The sequence below is a fragment of the Anolis sagrei genome, chromosome 3 (genome assembly GCF_037176765.1).
Source record: "Anolis sagrei isolate rAnoSag1 chromosome 3, rAnoSag1.mat, whole genome shotgun sequence".
NCBI lineage: Eukaryota > Metazoa > Chordata > Lepidosauria > Squamata > Dactyloidae > Anolis > Anolis sagrei.
Window position 1 is genome coordinate 175,960,689 of NC_090023.1, and position 22,316 is coordinate 175,983,004.

General features: G+C 42.3%; 1 protein-coding gene across 1 annotated transcript in view; it reads left to right on the forward strand.

The window, feature by feature from the left end:
• NPFFR1 (neuropeptide FF receptor 1) overlaps positions 1-22,316 on the forward strand; it is a 51,376-nt gene that overhangs the window by 22,002 nt on the left and 7,058 nt on the right. Inside the window, exon 3 of the mRNA XM_060768835.2 lies at positions 20,798-20,897. Coding sequence (XP_060624818.2) covers positions 20,798-20,897 — 100 coding nt within the window. The remainder of the gene's footprint in view (positions 1-20,797; positions 20,898-22,316) is intronic.

Genomic DNA, 22,316 nt, shown 5'->3' on the forward strand with positions numbered 1-22,316 from the left:
TAATAATTGCCACTCTGATACCATGGTAGAGTGGATTCTCTCTCTGGACACATATACACATACTTCTTGTTCTGAATAGTTCATATGTGATGCAATTAGAGCTAGTATCTGGATTTACTATAGCATCTGGTTCCTGCGTTGTGTGGTTTCTTTAGGCAAAATAGCATTCATAACCTTTTTGAAAAGAAAAAACTCGACCATCAACGGAAATGGTATCGGATTGTGAACTTGACGATGAGACGACTCGGAATTGGCTTGTAGTAATGTTGATGTTTTTGATGAGATGTTTTGATAATGATGTACTGTGGATTATTTTATTATGTTGTATTTTGCACCTGTTTTTCTATGTTGTACACCAGCAATGAGTCGCCATTAGGCTGAGAATTGCGGTATATAAGCGAAGTAAATAAATAAATAAATAAATATCCTTTTGGCAAATGTGAATCTCCATGAACATCTGGAGACCACCTTTTGAAAATCATTAGTCAAGGAAAGGCATGGTCTTGTTAGAAGCCAACCCTTTGAAAAAGTGATGTTCACAAGCGTTCATGTAATGACACACAGGTAAATCAGCTGTTAAACTGATAAACCATGTCTTTGAACTGCCAGGGACAAAGACATGCCACTGCACAAAAAGCATATACTTAGCTAGCAGATTTTCAAAATTTTACTTTGAAGTTGAAATTGCAATTGCAGTTGCCCAAAACATATACTGTCCCTGGAAACCCCTTAGCTTAAAAATATGCACTCAGAGACAAAAAACAAGGTCTTATTTAAAAAGTAACATAACTTGGTTCTTGTGGGTTTTTTCGGGCTATAGGGCCATGTTCCAGGGGCATTTCTCCTGACGTTTCGCCTGCATCTATGGCAAGCATCCTCAGAGGTAGTGAGGTCTGTTGGAATTAGGACAATGGGTTTATAATTCCAACAGACCTCACTACCTCTGAGGATGCTTGCCATAGATGCAGGCGAAACGTCAGGAGAAATGCCTCTGGAACATGGCCCTATAGCCCGAAAAAACCCACAAGAACCTAGTGATTCCAGCCATGAAAGCCTTCGACAATATATTAACATAACTTGTTTACTCATAAATATCTTGCATTAATTCAGCATACAGGCACATTTATAGATAGGATGTAATTTCTCTGTGCTGAGAACACAAGGCATCATTCTTAATCAAACAATAGTCAGAAATCCAGTCTTTAAGTATATATCTTATTAAAGTCCAAACTGTATAACTATACTCACTGCTTCTCAAAGCAAACATATAGTAAACTGTTCTGCATAAGTCCAAATGCAAACTGCATCCATTTAAGTCCAAAAGTCTTGAGTCTGAATGTGAGTGTGAGTGGCATTTCCAGCATTTGTATGATACGTTCTTGTAACACTTTGCTAATTTGCTTGGGGTTATGTACCAACAGTACATCATTTTGTACCAGTTTTCGCGTAGATCTTGAGAGTCTGTATATTTTAGTTTAGTGTTCCATATATTTTTCTGATATTTGTATATTATGACCGATGTTTTGTGCCCATCTCACCATACACCAATCCTTGTTTCCACAATCAGGTAATGTTTACTCTAGATTGGACTGTTGCAATGTGCTCTACGTGGGGCTGCCCTTGAAGACGGCCCAGAAATTCCAATAGGTCCAACGGGTGGCAGCCAGATTATTAACTGGTGTGAATTACAGAGAGCGGTCAACCCTCCTGTTTAAGGAGCTCTACTGGCTGCCGTTTATTTTCCAGGCCCAATTCAAGGTGCAGATTTTGACCTGTAAAGCCCTGAACAGTTTGGAATCCACCTACCTGCGCGACCGCATTTCCATCTACGAACCCACACGATCTCTTCGATCTTCGGGAAAGGCTTTTCTCTTGCTCCCACCTGCATCGCGAGTGCAACTTGTGGGGATGAGAGAGAGGGCCTTCTCTGTGGTGGCCCCCCCGGCTCTGGAACTCACTCCCCAGAGATATTAGGCAAGCCCCCATGCTGGCAATCTTCAGAAGGAATCTGAAAACCTGGTTATTCCAATGTGCCTTCAGTGATTGAATGTAAGATACTCCCTGACCAAACTTTGCACAAAATTTCCTTAGAAGCACTTTATTTTATGGTTCGTGCAATTAAATCCTTCGTCATTCCCGGATCCTTCTTCTTATAATTTACATTGTCCTATCTCCCAGTGTTTTAAAATTTTATCCTTGAATTTGGCCCTACCCAGTGAAATCTTCTTTTTTTAATGTTTGATTTTATATTGTTTCGCTTATTATATTGATTTTGCATTTTATGTATTTATTTATTTTTGGTTCTACTATGTTTTGTGTTATACTGTGTATACTGTATTGATAGGCATGGCCTCATGTAAGCTGCACCAAGTCCCCCTGGGGGAGATGGAGTGTGCCATCTCGCCTGGGGGCTATTATTCTTGATAAAGGAAGGATGGACATGGCATCTTTCCCCCAGGGGATTGCTTCTTGCCCTCCTATAGGAAACTGGAACTCTCAAAAACCCAAAACTCTGTAAATAACTCAAAATATGTTTTATTGATCACAAAGAGTTATTTCTTTAAAGCAATGAGCTGGAAACTTCAGAGGAGTGAAGGAAAATATACGTTACAGTCTCAATTAGTCCTGGGTCCAAGGGGTTTGAAGCTGAGAAGCCTCACCAAGTTTCCTCTTTCCTCAATGGCTGTGAATGCCGGAGCCAACCATAACCCCAGTTCAGATGGCCTATGTTTTGAAGACTCAGGATCTTCCTTTGGTGCCAAAAGAACCGGTTTGAAGGCGCTTGAGACTTCAACGTCGTTCAGGTTGGTCTGAACATGAAGCACAAGTCTCAAGGGTGAAAAACCTCAGAACTGGTGCTGAGAGGTAATTTAAATCAGGAGTCAAATCTCTTACTCACGTCCATATGGTAGGAACTCTGATGGCAGAATGAAAAGAAAAGAAGCACTCCCCTCCTGCAGGAAGAGGTGGAGCCAAAAAGTACTGATTGACTGCTATAGAACTGTTAGTTGCAAGATTTAAACTGTTGTATCATGCTTAATTCTACCCCTTTTGTTACAGTATATGATTTTGTAAGTCTTGACAAGAATCATCTCTTGCTTATATGTGTGTTGAGGAAGAACCACTCCCTGATTAGGATGTATATCAGGTGAAGTTTTCCTGATGCAGGTAGTGGGTGAAATGAAGTAATCAGAGATGGAACTACACTACAAGGTTTGCTGGAAAGAAGCAGATTAATGCATTGTTTAGTAAGTTTTCTTTCTTCTGCGATGGACAATGTGTTTGTCAAGGCTACTGTATTTTTCGTTATAAAATACATGTGTTGACTACTCAAGAGTAAAGACATTTTTCTTATATACTCTGTGTATTTTCAACTTGGTGCCTAGAGCTGGGAAGACTACTGTGTATTTTCAATATAAACTAACAAACCGCAACACCTTTTACCCTGCTTATGTATAGTTGTATGGATTGACAGTAACCAATCCATACAACTATACATAAGCAGGGTAAAAGGGCCAGGATTAAGCATGATACAACAGTTTAAATCTTGCAACTAACAGTTCTATACATAGGTGGCACCACTCGTGCCGTCACATGGAGCGGGTATAAATAAAGTTTTATTTATTTATTTATTTATTTATTTATTTATTATTAATGTTTTCAAAATCCAATTCTCACAGGGACAGAAAGTGCGGTGAAATCTTCTGAACAGGGGGACAGAGAGCACAACAAATGTAAGAGCGGTGTTAACCCTTCCATGTGCTATCCAAAGCTAACACACTTAAAATGTACCTGTCCCAACTTACAAACAAATTCCATTTAATAACAAACCTGCAGAACTGAATATGCTTGTAACTTGGTGACTGCTTGTAGACGCAATAGTGACTTGTAAAAATTGTTGTTGTTCATTCGTTCAGTCGTCTCCGACTCTTCGTGACCTCGTGGACCAGCCCACGCCAGAGCTCCCTGTCGGCCGTCACCACCCCCAGCTCCTTCAAGGTCAGTCCAGTCACTTCAAGGATGCCATCCATCCATCTTGCCCTTGGTCGGCCCCTCTTCCTTTTGCCTTCCACTTTCCCCAGCATAATTGTCTTTTCTAGGCTTTCCTGTCTCCTCATGATGTGGCCAAAGTACTTCAACTTTGTCTCTAGTATCCTTCCCTCCAATGAGCAGTCGGGCTTTATTTCCTGGAGGATGGACTGGTTGGATCTTCTCGCAGTCCAAGGCACTCTCAGCACTTTCCTCCAACACCACAGCTCAAAAGCATCTCTCTTCCTTCGCTCAGCCTTCCCTAAGTTCCAGCTCTCACATCCGTAGGTTACTACAGGGAATACCATGGCTTTGACTAGGCGGATCTTTGTTGTCAGTCTGATGTCTCTACTCTTTACTATTTTATCGAGACTGGACATTGCTCTCCTCCCAAGAAGTAAGCGTCTTCTGATTTCCTTGTAAAAATAGATGTCCGCTATTCAGTCCAAAACCCTTTTGTTGGAAACAAGCCCCAGCTAATATGTCTTAAATGGTATTGTGCATGATATTCCTCAGACCCCCCCTGGGTCATGGAAATGGCAGGGAAAGATAGGCATTGACAGGTGATTTGCCTTTCCCCCTTTTCTTCTCTTTAACCCAGCCCGGAAGTGCAAATATGATAAGGAGAAGTGAAAATGAGAAAATGCGACTTTCAAAGAATAGTAGATAAGATATGGAAATGCCTGGGAAGTTTATGCTAAGCATCAAATATTTTCTCCTTCATTAGCATAATTCTTCATTCCAGGAGAATCGGTTCTTATCACAGCATATTGATTATTCTTTAGACATAGGCAATATACTAACCAATTTTATACTCTGATAACAGGACCACCTCACGGTAAATAACTTTAATCTTCTATTGTGCAAGCGTCTCCCCACATTTCCATGATACTTGACAGTTTGAAGCTCTGAAGAACTTCTAGAAAAGTTCTCTGTTATATTATATGTTTTCTTGCTAGTCTTATTAGTTATTATTTGTTAGTTTTGGTTATTATTTGTTAGTTTTAATTATCTTTCCATCCAAGGATACAAGGCAGAGTCCCTGATTTTCTTCTATCACATTAGCAAGGCAATTTAGGCTGAGGCTGCATCTATACTGTAAAACTAATGCAGTTAACTTTCATTGTGATGGTTCAGTGCAATGGAATCAGGGGAGTTGTAGTTTTAAAAGATCTTTAGCTTTTTCTACCCAAAAGCACTGATGCTTCAGCAATCCCATGATTCCATAGCATTGAGCCATGGCAATTACAGTGGTGCCAAACTGTTGGAAATAGCAACCTTCTCAAGCCTCCACTAGTTGTCATATATATATATATATATATATATATATATATATATATATATATATATATATATTAGGCCTGGGTAACAACGCAAAAATTTGTTTCTAAAATCGATTTGTATTTGGGTTTTTTTTTTTGTTTCGATATTTAAAATAATTACAAAATTTTCCCTTAAAAAAGTTCGGTATTTACGAAATTTCGTTAATATTTACAAAACATTTTGTAAAGATGGCGCCCTTTTTTTTCAATATTTTTTCAATATTTTTTAAATTTAATTATTAATTTAGTAGAATAGGGAGGAGAAATTATTATTAAGGAGGGAAGGCAGGCACTCACTCTGGCGGGCCCTCTCGCTCGCCGCTCGCCCTCTCGCTCGCCCTCTCGCTCGCCGCTCGCCCTCTTGTTCGCCGCTCGCCCTCTCGCTCGCCCTCTCACTCGCCCTCTCGCTCGCCGCTCGCCCTCTCGCTCGCCGCTCGCCCTCTCGCTCGCCGCTCGCCCTCTCGCTCGCCGCTCGCCCTCTCGCTCGCCGCTCGCCCTCTCGCTCGCCCGCCGGTGCCTTCCCCGCCCTCTCCTCCTCCTCCTCCTCCTCCTCTTTCAGGCTCTGCCTCTGACTGGCTAAGAGAGGAGAGAGAGGAGAGCTCCCAGCAAGCATCGCCAGGCCATCTTACGTATTTCCGAAATGGACGGAAATACAAATTTTTTTGGCGCCTGCTGTTTCGATATTTAAAAACACTTCCGGGTTTAAAAATAAGTTTTGTAATCGTTTTGTAATTGCTAAAATTAACGAATATTTAACGAATTACAAAATTAACGAACGAAATCGCCCAGGCCTAATATATATATATATATATATATATATATATATTAGGGCTGGGCGGTTTCGTTTCGTTAATTCGTAATTCGTTAAAAATTCGTTATTTTTTTGTTAACGAAGCGATAACGAACCATTCTGGAGCAACTTAAAAACGAAACGAATTTTTCAATTTGTTTCGTAAATGCTTCGTATTTCGTTATGTATTCGTTTCGTTATTGGTTTGAGGTTGTTTCGTTATTATTTCCGCATGTCTGGGGCAAGTTTTATAGTTGTTTTTTGTTTAATTAGTGAAAAAAAATTATAATATCACACCAACAGTCAACAACAGAGGGAGAGGGAAGCTTCAGAAGTTTTTTTAGCGTATTGCGCGATCGCGGCCGCCATTAACGAATCGATTCGTTATTGTTTCGTTATTGTTTTGTAATTTTTTTACCATTTACGAAATTTCGTAAATATCAAACTTTTTTTAAGGAAAATTTCGGAATTCTTTTAAATATCGAAACTCAAAAAACCCCAAAAAACGAATCGATTTTAGAAACAAATTTTTCCGTTGTTACCCAGGCCTAATATATATATATATATAAATTATTATTTATTACAGGTACTTTTACCCCGCCCTTCTCAACCCCCGAGGGAGGACTCAGGACGGCTTACAAAAAAGGCACTTTACACATAATATACAAAACCATAGTTAAAAACAGTTATCACAATTAAAACAATCCACAACTAGTACATAACACATCATATAAAAACTATTCTCATGCTCAGCATTCCATCTTTCAGAATTCCATAGTTCTAATCCATTAATCATTTCCTAATCATCGTCAAAGTTCTTTCTTCATCTGCCCGATTGTCCGAATGCCTGGTCCCAAATCCATGTTTTCAGTTTTTTTTCTAAAAGAAAGGAGCGATGTTGCAGATCTAATTTCCCCGGAGAGTGAATTCCACAGGTGAGGGGCCACCACCGAAAAGGCCCTGCTCCTCGTCCCCACCAACCTCACTTGTGATAGAGGTGGGGTCGAGAGCAGGGCCTCCCCGGAAGATCTTAGACTCCGGGGTGGGACGTAAAAGGAGATCCGTTCGGACAGATACACTGGGCCGGAACCGTTGCTTATTGTATTATATGTGTGTGTGTTGGTATGCAATTTGACCTTAACTTTTTGTTGTGGGAAGGGCTACAGACCATGTGATCAGGTCTGGGCTTGTTCAGGACTTAGACTCCATCTTAGAAACAGTTGAGTTTCGATTGTCGAAGGCTTTCATGGCTGGAATCACTAGATTATTGTAGGTTTTTCAGGCTACATGACCATGTTCTAGAAGCATTCTCTCCTGACATTTCACCTGCATCTATGGCAAGCAACCTCTGAGGGGGGACTCAGGGCAGCCTCACAAAAGCATCGTAGGATGTCAACATCATAAAAACAATCAGCAATCAGCAATACGTTAAAATATTAAGAACAGTAATTAAACAATTGATTAAAAACATGCCTGTTAAAATTAGAATCCAAAATCCAGAGTCTAAGGTCCAGTCTGGGTCAATTCATTGTCTTAAAACTTCTTTTACTTGCTGTTATTACTGGTCAAACGCTTGGTCCCCTAGTCAGGTCTTAAGTTTCTTTCTGAAAGACAGGAGGGAGGTGGCCAATCTGATGTCCCTGGGGAGGTAGTTCCGCAGACGGGGGCCACTGCAGAGAAGGCCCTGTCCCTCATCCCCACAAGTCGCATTTGTGATAGCGGTGGGATCGAGAGCAGGGCCTCTCCAGATGATCTTAAATTTCCTGATGGTTTGTAACAGGAGATACATTCGGACATGTCTCAATAGGGAATGGCATTTGTGATGGTGGTGGGATCGAGAGCAGGGCCTCTCCAGATGATCTTAAATTTCGTGATGGTTTGTAACAGGAGATACATTTGGACATGTCTCAATAGGGAATGGCATTTGTGATGGTGGTGAGATCAAGAGCAGGGCCTCTCCAGATGATCTTAAATTTCGTGATGGTTTGTAACAGGAGATACATTCGAACATGTCTCAATAGGGAATGGCATTTGTGATGGCGGTGGGATCGAGGGCAGGGCCTCTCCAGATGATCTTAAATTTCGTGATGGTTTGTAACAGGAGATACATTTGGACATGTCTCAATAGGGAATGGCATTTGTGATGGTGGTGAGATCAAGAGCAGGGCCTCTCCAGATGATCTTAAATTTCGTGATGGTTTGTAACAGGAGATACATTCGAACATGTCTCAATAGGGAATGGCATTTGTGATGGCGGTGGGATCGAGGGCAGGGCCTCTCCAGATGATCTTAAATTTCGTGATGGTTTGTAACAGGAGATACATTCGAACATGTCTCAATAGGGAATGGCATTTGTGATGGCGGTGGGATCGAGGGCAGGGCCTCTCCAGATGATCTTAAATTTCGTGATGGTTTGTAACAGGAGGTACATTCGAACATGTCTCAATAGGGAATGGCATTTGTGATGGCGGTGGGATCGAGAGCAGGGCCTCTCCAGATGATCTTAAATTTCGTGATGGTTTGTAACAGGAGATACATTCGAACATGTCTCAATAGGGAATGGCATTTGTGATGGCGGTGGGATCGAGGGCAGGGTCTCTCCAGATGATCTTAAATTTCGTGATGGTTTGTAACAGGAGGTACATTCGAACATGTCTCAATAGGGAATGGCATTTGTGATGGCGGTGGGATCGAGGGCAGGGCCTCTCCAGATGATCTTAAATTTCGTGATGGTTTGTAACAGGAGGTACATTCGAACATGTCTCAATAGGGAATGGCATTTGTGATGGCGGTGGGATCGAGGGCAGGGCCTCTCTAGATGATCTTAAATTTCGTGATGGTTTATAACAGGAGATACATTCGAACATGTCTCAATAGGGAATGGCATTTGTGATGGCGGTGGGATCGAGAGCAGGGCCTCTCCAGATGATCTTAAATTTCATGATGGTTTGTAACAGGAGATACATTTGGACATGTCTCAATAGGGAATGGCATTTGTGATGGTGGTGAGATCAAGAGCAGGGACTCTCCAGATGATCTTAAATTTTGTGATGGTTTGTAACAGGAGATACATTTGGACATGTCTCAATAGGGAATGGCAATCTGGATCAAGCTTTCTGATCAATGCACCACAGACAGAAAAAGAAATGTGCCAGGTATTACTTGTAAAATAAATATGATATATGTGAAAAGTAGCGAATGAAGGAACAGTTCTAAAATCTGCAGTCTGTAGTTCTGATTTAGTAATGACAAGAACTAGAGATGTCATGAAATGTACTGACTCTGACAGCTCAATACAAAAAGAAGATAAAAGGCTGTGGTTATTTTTACACCTTTTGCTCTGTTCAACCCTATCTCTGTTTTTTTCCCCCTCCCTTTGAATGTAATTAAAGTGTATATAAAACCAGATCAAAGTTCTGCCTTATTAATAAGCAAAGCAAGCAGGCGCGTTTCAAGGTGCACTGTGTGTGTGTCTGTATGAAGAGCTGGAAACCCTAATTTGTTAAAATTGCATTTACATTTCTGATCTCCTGTTAGCACTTGAGAGCTACAACACAGAATCCTTTTAATCAACAGAAATGGCGAAGTAGCTGTTACAAGTTCATTAATGATTTGCCCTCTGCAAGAGGTTTGCCAGGTTTCCATCTGAAGTTGTCAGGTGCATTATTTCTCTGGGCCGCATTCAGATTTAAGGGAAGGTATACAAAGAAATTCCCTCTTGAATGTGGTCTAGTTTCAATTACAGAGTATCACTGTGTTTGGTGTTACTTACTTAGGTGATCCCTCATTGTCCGAGTAGGATAGTCTTCCAAGATCAGTGTACTGGTGAGTCCGGAGGTGACTGTGGAGCCCTATTCTTGACCTGCATGTTCTCCCGCAGTAAGGGTATTGGTTTCCACATGGAAGACGGTCTCGGTAGGGTTGGCTTAACATGCCTTCCTTTTGGCATGTTTCTCTCTTTCGCCCTCCATTCGTGCCTCTTCATATTCCACAGCACTGTTGGTCACAGCTGACCTCCAGCTGGAGTGCTCAAGGGCCAGGGCTTCCCAGTTCTCAGTGTCAATGCCAGAGTTTGTAAGGTTGGCTTTGAGCACATCTTTAAATCTCTTTTCCTGTCCACCAACATTTTGTTTTCCGTTCTTGAGTTTGGAATAGAGCAACTGCTTTGGGAGACGGTGGACGGCATTCAGACAACATGGCTGGTCCAGCCAGAGGCGGCCCTAAGTAATTTTCAACAGTAAGCAAAGAGTATTTTGGCACCCCCCCCCCCCAACCAATCACTGATATATATTTTCTGTTTGTCATGGGAGTTCTGTGTGCCATATTTGGTTCAATTCCATCATTGGTGGAGTTCAGAATGCTCTTTGATTGTAGGTGAACTATACATCCCAGTAACTACAACTCGCATATGTCCAGGTCTGTTTTCCCCCAACAGTGCCTCAAGAGCGCCTTGGACAAAATCAACTATACTGCAAATGCTTACTTTGCGTAATAGGTTGAGCTGCCCCTGGGTCCAGTGGAGTTGATGGCGGAGGACCATCGCTTCAATGCTGGTGGTCTTTGCTTCTTCCAGAACTCTGACATTTGTCCGCTTGTCTTCCCAAGAGATTTGCAGGATTTTTCAGAGGCAGTGCTGATGGAATCGTTCCAGGAGTTGCATGTGACATCTGTAGACAGTCCATGTCTCACAGGCGTATAGCAGGGTTGGGAGGACAATAGCTTTATAAACAAGCACCGTAGGGATACAGATGTCCCGGTCCTCAAACACTCTCTGCTTCATTCGGAAGAATGCTGCTTTCACAGAGCTCAGGCGGTGTTGTATTTTAGTGTCAATATTGACTTTTGTGAAGAGGTGGCTGCCAAGGTAGCGGAAATTATCAACATTTTCTAATGTTACACCATTAAGCTGTATTTTTGGCATTGGAGAGGGATTAGCTGGTGCCTGCTGGAAGAGCACTTTAGTTTTCTTGATGTTCAATGACAGGCTGAGCTTCTCATTTCCTTCTGCAAAGGTGTTTAGAGTAGCTTGTAGGTCTTTTCTGAATACACACCGATGATGTTGTCATCAGCATATTATTTATTTATTTACTATACTTGTATATTGGAGTTCTATAACAGATGTTGTATAACCTTGGTTTTGGCTTTTAGTCTGCTGAGGTTAAATAGCTTGCCGTCTGTCCGACAGATGATTTCATAGAATCATAGAATCATAGAGTTGGAAGAGACCTCATGGGCCATCCAGTCCAACCCCCTGCCAAGAAGCAGAATGTTGCATTCAAAGTATCCCTGGCAGATGGCCATCCAGCCTCTGTTTAAAAGCTTCCAAAGAAGGAGCCTCCACTCCGGTGGGAAGCTTCCCATCAACAAGATGAAGTATCATTGCGATGAAGATGGAGAATAAAGTTGGGGCAATAACACATCCCTGTTTGACACCTGATTCCACCTTAAATGGGTCACTTTGGGAGCCATTGCTGTCCAGGACTATTGCCATAATGTCATCATGGAGGAGCTGCAGGATGTTCACAAATTTGATGTCACAGGATCCTTCCACACAGCCATATAACCCAGAATCTCAAGGCAGATGATCCACAATATCTGCTTTGAACTGGGTTATCTGAGTCCACAATGCCATATAATCCAGTTCAATGTAGATTTAATTGTGGGGGGGGGGGCACAGTCATCCACAATTGTGGTGTGGACCTTTGTGGATTTGATTTAAAATGGTTTCCCAAGGAATCTACTGTAGAGGCACAATGCCTTTAATTCTTTGTCCGTGTTCCCAATTAAGTCTAGAAACAAGAGGATTTTTAAGATTATAATAATTTATGCTGCCTGTGCAGTGCAAGCCAGGAAAGTCCCACACAAAGGGGAAAAAATGGCAGCAGCTTTATACATGTTTTGTACACACTCACACTCACATTTTACCCTTCTTTCTTTCTTCAGTTGAAGAGCAGAGGAGATTCTGTTTTACTGTTTGTTGCTTGTGCTTCGGAGGCCGGTGCTTAATGTCACCATTGAGATAGGAAGCTGTTAAATGTGTCTTATCAGTTGTATAAGACTTTATTTTGAAATGTTGAGTGTGTATTTAATGTATCAGTTGTATAATACTTTGTTTGGAAAATGCTGCAAAAGCAATCACTTGGAGGCACCCATTCTTGAGTCTCGATCTACAATGTTCTATATTCCAGGATCAGATCCCAGGTTGTCTTCTTATCCCAGATCATCTGTCGGATCACAGACACCTTAAAGGGCCAGACTCAGAGTTAGTTCCAAAACAGAGTTTATTGAAACAAAGGAAAAGGACACAGAGACACTTAAACGCAATGCCTCTGGTCAAAACTCAAACATAAAAACCAGACCTGGTTCAAAAGGTAAACGGAAATATAATCCAGATTAACCTGATAAAAGAACCGGAAATTCACTCTTGAAAGAATTATCATGGGGAAAATGTGTATCCACAGAAGCTTTATTGCCAATCCTTGTTTCCACAACAAGTAATTTTTTTCAAAATCCAATTATCACTGGGATAGAAAGTACGGTGAAATCTTCTGAACAGGGGCACAGACAGAAAAACAAACACAACAAGGTTGTTAACTCTTCCCTATACTATTCAAAGCTTTTATAGATAGACAGATAGATAGATAGATAGATAGATAGATAGATAGATAGATAGGGCTGGAATTATAATAATAATATAATAATAATAAACTTTATACCCCTCCACCATCTCCCCAAAGGGGACTTACATGAGGCCAAGCCCAACAGTACATTACACTGAAATAAAACCAAAACAACAAAACAAATATCACAATTAAAGAAATAAAAACATAAGAATGCAATAAAACAATACAAAATAATACAATGCAGAATCAATCCCAAAGGGTGGGCCACATGTGCGATAAAGTGATAAAGTTCAGGATGAGATAGGGATGAAAGAAAAAAAATTGTATGGGAGAAGTTCATAGGAGACCAAGTAGTGGAGACAGGCCTTCAAACAGGCGGGGGGATTTGCAATATGGAGCCAAACATTATGGAAGGAGCAACAAAAGGAATTATCTGATAATTCTCCAAAAGCACAATGGAAAAGACGGGTTTTGAGATCCTTCTTGAAGGCTGCTAAGGTGGGGGCTTGTCTAATCACACTGGGCAATGAGCTCCATAGTTGGGGTGGGGGGCACAGCGGAGAAGGCTTTCTCCCTCGTTCTCACAAGTCGGGCCTGTAATAAGGGAAGGGGTGAAAGGAGGGCCTCCCCCAGTGATCGAAGATCAGGCAGGATTGTGGAAGGAGATGCGGTCACGAAGGTAGGCGGGTCCCAAAGAGTTTAGGGCTTTATAGGTAATAACCTGCACCTTAAATTGGGACCGGAAAATAAACGGCAGCCAGTGGAGCTCCTTAAACAGGGGGGTTGATCGCTCCCTGTAATTCGCCCCTGTTTAAGTTACACTTTAAAATATATTCCTGTTCTGACTTACACACAAATTCAACTTAAGTGGGCTAGACAAAGCTACAGTGAGGTGGATCTGTAATTGGTTAAGTGGACGAACCCAGAGGGTGCTCACCAATGCTTCCTCTTCATCCTGGAAAGAAGTGACAAGTGGAGTGCCGCAGGGTTCCGTCCTGGGCCTGGTCCTGCTAAGGATCTTCATTAATGACTTAGATGAAGGGCTAGAAGGCATGACCAACAAGTTTGCAGACGACACCAAATTGGGAGGGATAGCCAATACTCCAGAGGACAGGAGCAGGATTCAAAATGATCTTGACAGATTAGAGAGATGGGCCAAACCTAACAAAATGAAGTTCAACAGTGACAAATGCAAGATACTCCACTTTGGCAGAAAAAACGAAATGCAAAGATACAGAATGGGGGACAATGCCTGGCTCAAGAGCAGTGCGTGTGAAAAAGATCTTGAGAGTCCTCGTGGACAACAAGTTAAACATGAGCCATCAATGTGATGTGGCGGCAAAAAAAGCCAATGGGATTTTGGCCTGCATCAATAGGAGCATAGTGTCTAGGTCCAGGGAAGTAATGCTACCCCTCTATTCTGCTTTGATTAGACCACACCTGGAATATTGTGTCCAATTCTGGGCACCACAATTCAAGAGAGGTATTGACAAGCTGGAATGTGTCCAGAGGAGGGCGACTAAAATGATCAAGGGTCTGGAGAACAAGCCTTATGAGGAGCGGCTTAAGGAGCTGGGCATGTTTAGCCTGAAGAAGAGAAGGCTGAGAGGAGATATGATAGCCATGTACAAATATGTGAGAGGAAGTCACAGGGAGGAGGGAGCAAGCTTGTTTACTACTTCCATGGAGATTAGGACGTGGAACAATGGCTTCACACTACAAGAAAGGAGGTTCCATCTGAACATGAGGAAGAACTTCCTGACTGTGAGAGCCGTTCAGCAGTGGAACTCTCTGCCCCAGAGTGTGGTGGAGGCTCTTTCTTTGGAAGCTTTTAAACAGAGGCTGGATGGCCATCTGTCAGGGGTGATTTGAATGCAATAGTCCTGCTTCTTGGCAGGGGGTTGGACTGGATGGCCCATGAGGTCTCTTCCAACTCTTTGATTCTATGATTCTATGATTCTAAGAACAAACCTACCAAACCTATATTGTGGGGGCTGCCTGTATTTAAACCCTTTGTGACCACAGCTAGCGCAGATCCTTCAACCCAGTAAATCTAAAATCCGTCATTTGCAGAAAGAAACTGGTAGTACATTTTGTGAAGTCTTCATTTCCCATTTCCCCCCACAGTGAATTGTAGATTTTAGTTCTAAGTGTGCCCTTCCTCTCCTTTTTGCTGAGTGACAGTTGTTATTTGGCAATGTAGCCTTCGCCACTCCAAACAGCGAAGCTGAGAAGCAATCAGGAATGAATCAGAAACATTTCAGACCCTCTTTATTGTGACCCAGCAAGTCAAGAGAGAATCTTTCTTGGCTCTTCTAAAAGCAACACAATAGCCAATAGAAGAGGTTTGTTTGCTACTCAAAAGAAATGCACAGGAAGTCGGCAATACAAATAGACAATGCACATATTTTTAAAAGTGTAGCTTGCGTACTTAAAATTCCAAATGTAGTACTTTGCTATTCTGCTTCAGTTGCTTTTGTAATCTACCTATTGTTGTTGTTCTGATTGATGGCAAAACCTATCAGAGGCTTTTCTCGGCAGAATTTGTTCAGAAGGGTTTTGGTTTTCTTTCCTCTGAAGCTGAGAGATTGTGGCTTACCCAGGGTCACCCAGTGGATTTTCATGACTGAGGCGGGATCTACACTGCCCTCTAACCCAGAATTGGACCCCATATTATCTGCTTTGAACTGAATTATATGAGACTACACTGTCAGATAATCTGGGATAAGCTGTTGTAGCCTGGTCAGAGTCTGAGTGCGGCGCAGCTGGCTGAGTGTCAGCTGCATTAAGCTCATTCTGACCAACTCTGGTCATGAGTTCGAAGCCAGCCCGGGTTGGAGTGGGTTTCCAACCAATTGTGTAGCCTGTTGTCGACCTTTGCAACCCGAAAGGCAGTTGCATCTGTCAAGTAGGAAAATTAGGTACCACCTTGTGTGGGGAAGCTAAATTAACTAATTTATGAGGCCATAAAAAAGATTCCAGCAAAGCACTCTAGCAAAAAGCATGCGGGGAATGCAGAAGTACTTCATCAGTGTCACAGATGGACGATGAAAGCGACAGCTCCCCTGGCGGCCAGAAAAAGTTAAATAGCCTCTGTGTATGTCTGTATACGTTGTATGTCAAAATTGGCATTGAATGTTTGCCATATATGTGTACACTGTAATCCGCTCTGAGTCTCCTGCAGGGTGAGAAGGGCGGAATATAAATGCTGTAAATAAGTAATAAATAATAAAATGAGGAAAGGAATGATGGGGTTCAGCCTGGGGGGACTGGGAAGAATGGAAGTGGCTTGGAGGGAATTGTTTTGGATTTACATTGCAGTTCCCAACCAACTGGAGAAAGCGATATCAGTTCTCATGAGAATCTGATGGAGTTACAGGCTGAAACAAATTTGGAAAATGAAGGTTTTTCCAGATCAAGTCATCTTGAACTCTATAGACAAAATGTTAAACAAAGACAGACTAGGCTTTCTCAAGGCCCAGGCATGTAGCTGGGGGGGGGGGGGGGGGGCTTGGGGGGCTTCAGCCCCCCCCCCCCAAATTCCCATGGTGGTTTGCGAAAAGGCCTTACTGGTGCATTATTTAAACTGTTATGTTTATTCATATCACGATCTGATCACCATATTTAATATATCCCATATGCATGGGGATATTGGGGTAACGATACAAAAGGTTTGCTAGGGTAGACCCTCTTTCACTCAGTCTCACCCCCCCCCCCCCTAAACAAACTCAGCGCCCCCCCCCCCCCCGAATCGAAATCCTGGCTACGGGCCTGTCAGGGCCCTTCCCCACAGCCCTATATCCCAGGATATCAAGGCAGAAAATCCCACAATATCTGCTTTGAACTGGGTTATCTGAGTTCACAATCAGATGTGGGATTTCCTGCCTTCATATTCTGGGATATAGTGCTGTGTGGAAGGGCCCTCAATAGCTTAGAGATAAGGAAAAAGAAAGCAGGTATGTGCAAAGTGATGTTATGGGAAGGATTGAGGCCTTTTGAGTGGTTTCTCCTGATACACTCCTTTGTGAGAGCAATGTTGAATTCAAGGGGAAACCAGCCCTTGGTTCCTGCCCCTAGGCTTTGTTTCATGTATCCAAGTTTTCAAGTTTGTTCCTGTTTCTAGTTTCCTGTGTGATTTATACTGCTTGCCTTGGATTGCTGCTATCATGTTTATAGATTCCATATGAAGACTATGTTTTAAATAGATTTTGGGCTTCTGTGATTCCTTTGAAATCGCTTTTTGACCTTTGATGCTTCTTTATAAAGTTACTGATTTTTATATACTCGTCTTTTAATAAACTTTTACTGGAATATTTTAGACATTGTGTGGTGTGTGGTGAAAAGATAGTTTGGGGCTCTAGTGCAACACAAGCATATGATCCTGGGATATAGGGTAGTGTAGATCCAGCCTGAGCTGACTTTGAATATACATTGTGAGACAAGAGGACACCTAATCAGCATATTAAATATTCTATTTATTTATTTATTTATTTCCCAGCTTTCTCCCAGAGCAGGACTCAAAGAGGTGATGATATATATTATTAAAAAAAATGTTATTTGATATTTATTCAGCATTTTTGCAAGACATAATACACCGACATGGGATACCAAATGCCAGAGACTATATTTTAGGAATGAACCGGACAATTTTTTTTTGTTGTGTCAGGAGTGACTCCTGGTGTGAGAGAATTGGCCGTCTGCAAGGACGCCTAGATGATTTTGATGTTTTTATCATCCTTGTGGGAGGCTTCTCTCATGTCCCCGCATGAGGAGCTGGAGCTGATAGAGGGAGCTCATCCGCCTCTCCCCGGATTCGAACCTGCAACCTGTAGGTCTTCAGTCCTGCTGGCACAGGGGTTTAACCCACTGCGCCACCGGGGGCTCCGGTGGACAAATCATCTCTAAGTATTCCTTGCCTAAGAGCCCTTCCACACAGCCATATAACCCAGAATATCAAGACAGATAATCCACAATATCTGCTTTGAATTGGGTTATCTGAATCCACACTGCCATATAATCCAGTTCAAAGCAGGTAATGTGGGATTTTCTACAGTTGTGTGGAAGGGGCTTAAGGGAATCGTGGGGTCACCAATAGTCGACAGGCTATACAATATGCACACAGGGCCTATGAAACATTTTTGGAAAAGCAAAATTTGCACTCTCTTCAAGCAGCATAGCCACCCCTTAACTAAATGGCAAAAAAGATAGTAACAAACTGTTAGTGCTTCTAAGCAAAAACAAAAAAAAAGTAGAGGAAAAGCACCGGAAGAAGTGTATAACCCAAGAATTTTTTTCCACCCAAAGTACCTAAATGGCATAACAGTGCTTTGGAATTCAGCTAGCCAGTGCTAAGCACAAAGATGACCAATTCATCAGAAAAGGAGGAGGATGTGATATTATGGTGGATGGAGACATCTAGAGGCAACTGCAAACATTATAGGTTGAAGAGAGTATACTTACAACTCTGAAAGAACTTTGAGCCGAAGTGATCATTGGTATTGGAAAGCACCCTGATAAGTGAAGTAAAGGCAGATGAGATTTGGCTTCTGATGCTTAAAGTAGTAAATCCAAATTCTCCCTGTCATTATCTAAATATATATATACACATTGTGTATGTATACAAATATTTAGCAGGGGCTCATTCACCATAGAAACTTGTGGTAATTTATTCCACTCCGGGAAACTCAAGAATTCATAAACAATTTCAAATGCCCAGTCCATTAAAGTGGAATTATAGCACTATCATTCTGTAGTGACCATGGTAATCCATGCCTTGGTTACCTCCCGTTTAGACTATAGCAATGCTAGTCAACATCGACACCGAAATACAGCACCGCCTGAGCTCCGGAAAATCCTGCAAATCTCTTGGGAAGACAGGCGGACAAACGTCAGCCTGCTGGAAGAAGCAAAGACCACCAGCATTGAAGCGATGCTCCTCCGCCATCAACTCCACTGGACCGGCCACGTTGTCCGGATGCCCGACCACCGTCTCCCAAAACAGTTGCTCTACTCTGAACTCAAAAACTGAAAATGGAATGTTGGTGGACAGGAAAAGAGATTTAAAGATGGGCTCAAAGCCAACTTTAAAAACTCTGGCATAGACACTGAGAACTGGGAAGCCCTGGCCCTTGAGCGCTCCAGCTGGAGGTCAGCTGTGACCAGCAGTGCTGCAGAATTTGAAGAGGCACGAATGGAGGGTGAAAGAGAGAAACGTGCCAAGAGGAAGGCGCGTCAAGCCACCTTCCACCTGGACCACCTTCCACCTGGAAACCAATGCCCTCACTGCGGAAGAAGATGCAGAGCAAGAATAGGGCTCCACAGCCACATACGGACCCACAAGAACATTGGAAGACAATCATCCTCGGAAAACGAGGGATCGCCTAAATAAGTAAGTAAGTACAGCAATACTCTCTACGCGGGGCTGCCTTTGAAGATAGTTCAGAAGCTCCAACTGGTTCAGAGATCGGCAGCCAGATTACCAACTGGAGTGTCGTACAGGGAGTGAACAACTCCCATGTTACGGCAGCTCCACTGGCTGCCGGTCTGCTTCTGGACTAAATACAAAGTGCTGGTCGTTACCTATAAAGCCCTAAATGGTTCAGGCCCAGGCTATTTGAAAAACCACATCTCCTTGTAAAAACCATTGGTTTTATTGCTTTTGTGATGTCTAATACTATATAATGTTTTTATCTATATTATGTTTTATGTATACTGATTTGTTGGAAACCGCCTTGAGATAAAATCATGAGCACCAGTCTGTGGAGGAGGCCCTGCTCTCAGTCCCACCCCTGTCTCAAGCACGGCTGGTGGGAACGAGAGAGGGGGCCTTCTGGAACTCCCTCTCGAAATAACTAAAATGCCACCCTCTCTCCCCTCCTTTTAAAAAGCTTCTAAAGACTTACTCGTGTAAGCGAGCTTATAGAGAGGAGGAGTAGCATGCTACATACTCCCGCTCTGATAACGGATATTTATCTCTGCTCTCTGATATGTCACACTATATGTTATATTATACTACATTGTGCTTTTAAGGTATTGTATATTAAATGGTATGATTTTTCATGTTTTATGTTCACCAGGTTAATTATTGCTTGATTGTTATAAGTTATATCGAGTTATTTCATTCTATGTTTTGTTTTGATTATCTATTTGGCTTTGACATTGAATGTTTGCCACTTTATTATTCTTGTAAACTGCCCTAAGTCCCTTTGGGGAGAGAAGGTGTGTTTTAAAGTATTATTATGATTATTTTACTGACACAAAAACACAATATGTCACAGCAAATGAGATCTATATGCTGGATTTCGTATGACAAAATCACAAGTTGAACACTTCCCAAGAGTCTAGGACTGTGTGATGTATTTTCGAATGATGCGCACAGATCCAAGTAAGGTGGCCTTTTGCAGTTGACAGATCATGATTTTGTCAATGTTTATTGTTTCTAAATGCCGGGTGAGATCTTTTAGCATGGCACCCAGTGTGCCAATGACCACTGGGACCACCTGTACTGGTTTATGCCAGAGCCTTTGCAGTTCGATTTTGAGGTCCTGATAACGGCTGAGTGTTTCCTGTTGCTTTTCCTCAATGCGACTGTCACCTGGTATGGCGACATCAATAATCCAAACATTTTTTTCCCCACAATTGTGATGTCTGGTGTATTGAGTTTCCAAAACTTTGTCAGTCTGGATCTGAAAGTCCTACAGTATTTTTGCATGTTAATTTCCCACTATCATTACTACTACTACTACTACTACTACTACTACTTTGAATGGGTCCCTGATTGTATGGCTAAGTTAATCTACATTTCAAATAAGATTATTTCCATTTAAATCAGAGCTTGGGTAAGTCACTTTTGGGGTCTTTACCTCTCCAAATCCTGGCTGGAGGATCAATCAAATAAGTCTCACCAATTTTATTGGGCCTACTGTAACTATGGACCCAGCATAATGTCGTCATTTCAGTTTTGGACTCTATTCTTCTCGGTTGGTAACTAGATAAATAAATATGTTGCTGTGGTTCCTTGCATATCATTTCAGGCTGGCCATTTGACGTTGCCATGTGCAAGATGAGTGGGCTTGTCCAAGGGATGTCTGTCTCAGCTTCCGTTTTCACACTGGTGGCCATAGCAGTGGAAAGGTAAGTCTGCATCTCCAGTTTCCTTAAGAAGGAAGGAAGGAAGGAAGGAAGGAAGGAAGGAAGGAAGGAAGGAAGGAAGGAAGGAAGGAGGAAAGGAAAGGAAAGGGAGAAATGAATAAAGAGAGGTAGGAAAAAGAGAGGGAAGGAGGAGGGGAGAAAGAAAGCTACGGTTGCATTATCTGGTCGGAGGCCACAAAGGAGCGCTAGAGAAAGAATGATAGTCCATTTTATGGGGGTGGAGGATGGGTTGAAGGAAGAAAACCATTTCCCCCTGTTTTCCTGTTATTCCTCACCCATGTCCCCATCATAGAAACAACCCTGGTTTATGAAATGGGAAGTGGCAGGCCCGTAGCCAGGATTTTGTTTCGGGGGGAGCTGAGTTTGATTCGGGGGGGGGGGGGCTGAGTCTGAGTGAAAGAGGGTCTACCCTAGCAAACCTTTTGTATCGTTACCCCAATACCCCCATGCATATGGGATATATTGAGCATGGTGATCAGATCATGATATGAATAAACATAACAGTTTCAATAATGTACCAGTAAGGCCTTCTCGCGGACCACCATGAGAATTTCGGGGGGAGGGGGGCTGAAGCCCCCTAAGCCCTCCCCCTGGCTACATACCTGGAAAGTGGGAAGGGGTAATAACCAGCAAAAATGGGAGAAATTGTTTTCCTCCTTCAACTCCCCCGCCCTCCAAATGGACTACCCTTCTCTCTCTAGTGCCCCCTTGTGCCCTCCGTCCAGATAGTGGAACAGTATGGAAAGGAAGAAAAAGAAAGAAAAAGACATAGGAAAAAGATAGGGGGAGGAGGGGATAATAATAATAATAATAATAATAATAATAATAGTCTTTATTTATACCCCGCCACCATCTCCCCAATGGGGACTCGGAGAGGCTTACATGGGGCCAAGCCCGGACAACATGTTACAGCAAAATAAAACCAGAACATAAACAAGCAACATCATCAAAATTACATAGAAAAAAAGTATAAACACAGTAACAAAATAACATTCCAATAAACACACCCACGATAACAGTGGGCAGGCCACATGTGCAGGATAAAATGATTAAAAAATCTAATGAGATAAAAATAGGAGCAGGTTATTTGCAAGGAGCTCATAAAAACACACAGGGTTGTGGAACTAAACTTCCCATTTGGAGGGTGTGTACTCCAGTGGCAGAAGTGTTGAGGGGAGCAATAGTGTCATGATGTGCATCTACTCACCAAAGGCGCAGTGGAAGAGCCAGGTTTTAAGGTTCTTTTTTAACGTTTCTAGAGAAGGGGCTTTCCTGATCTCTCCAGGTAATGAGTTCCAGAGTTGGGAAGCCACAGAGGAGAAGGCTTTCTCGCTTGTGCCCACAAGACAAGCTTGTGAGAAGAAAGAAAGAAAGAAAGAAAGAAAGAGGAAGGAAACAGAG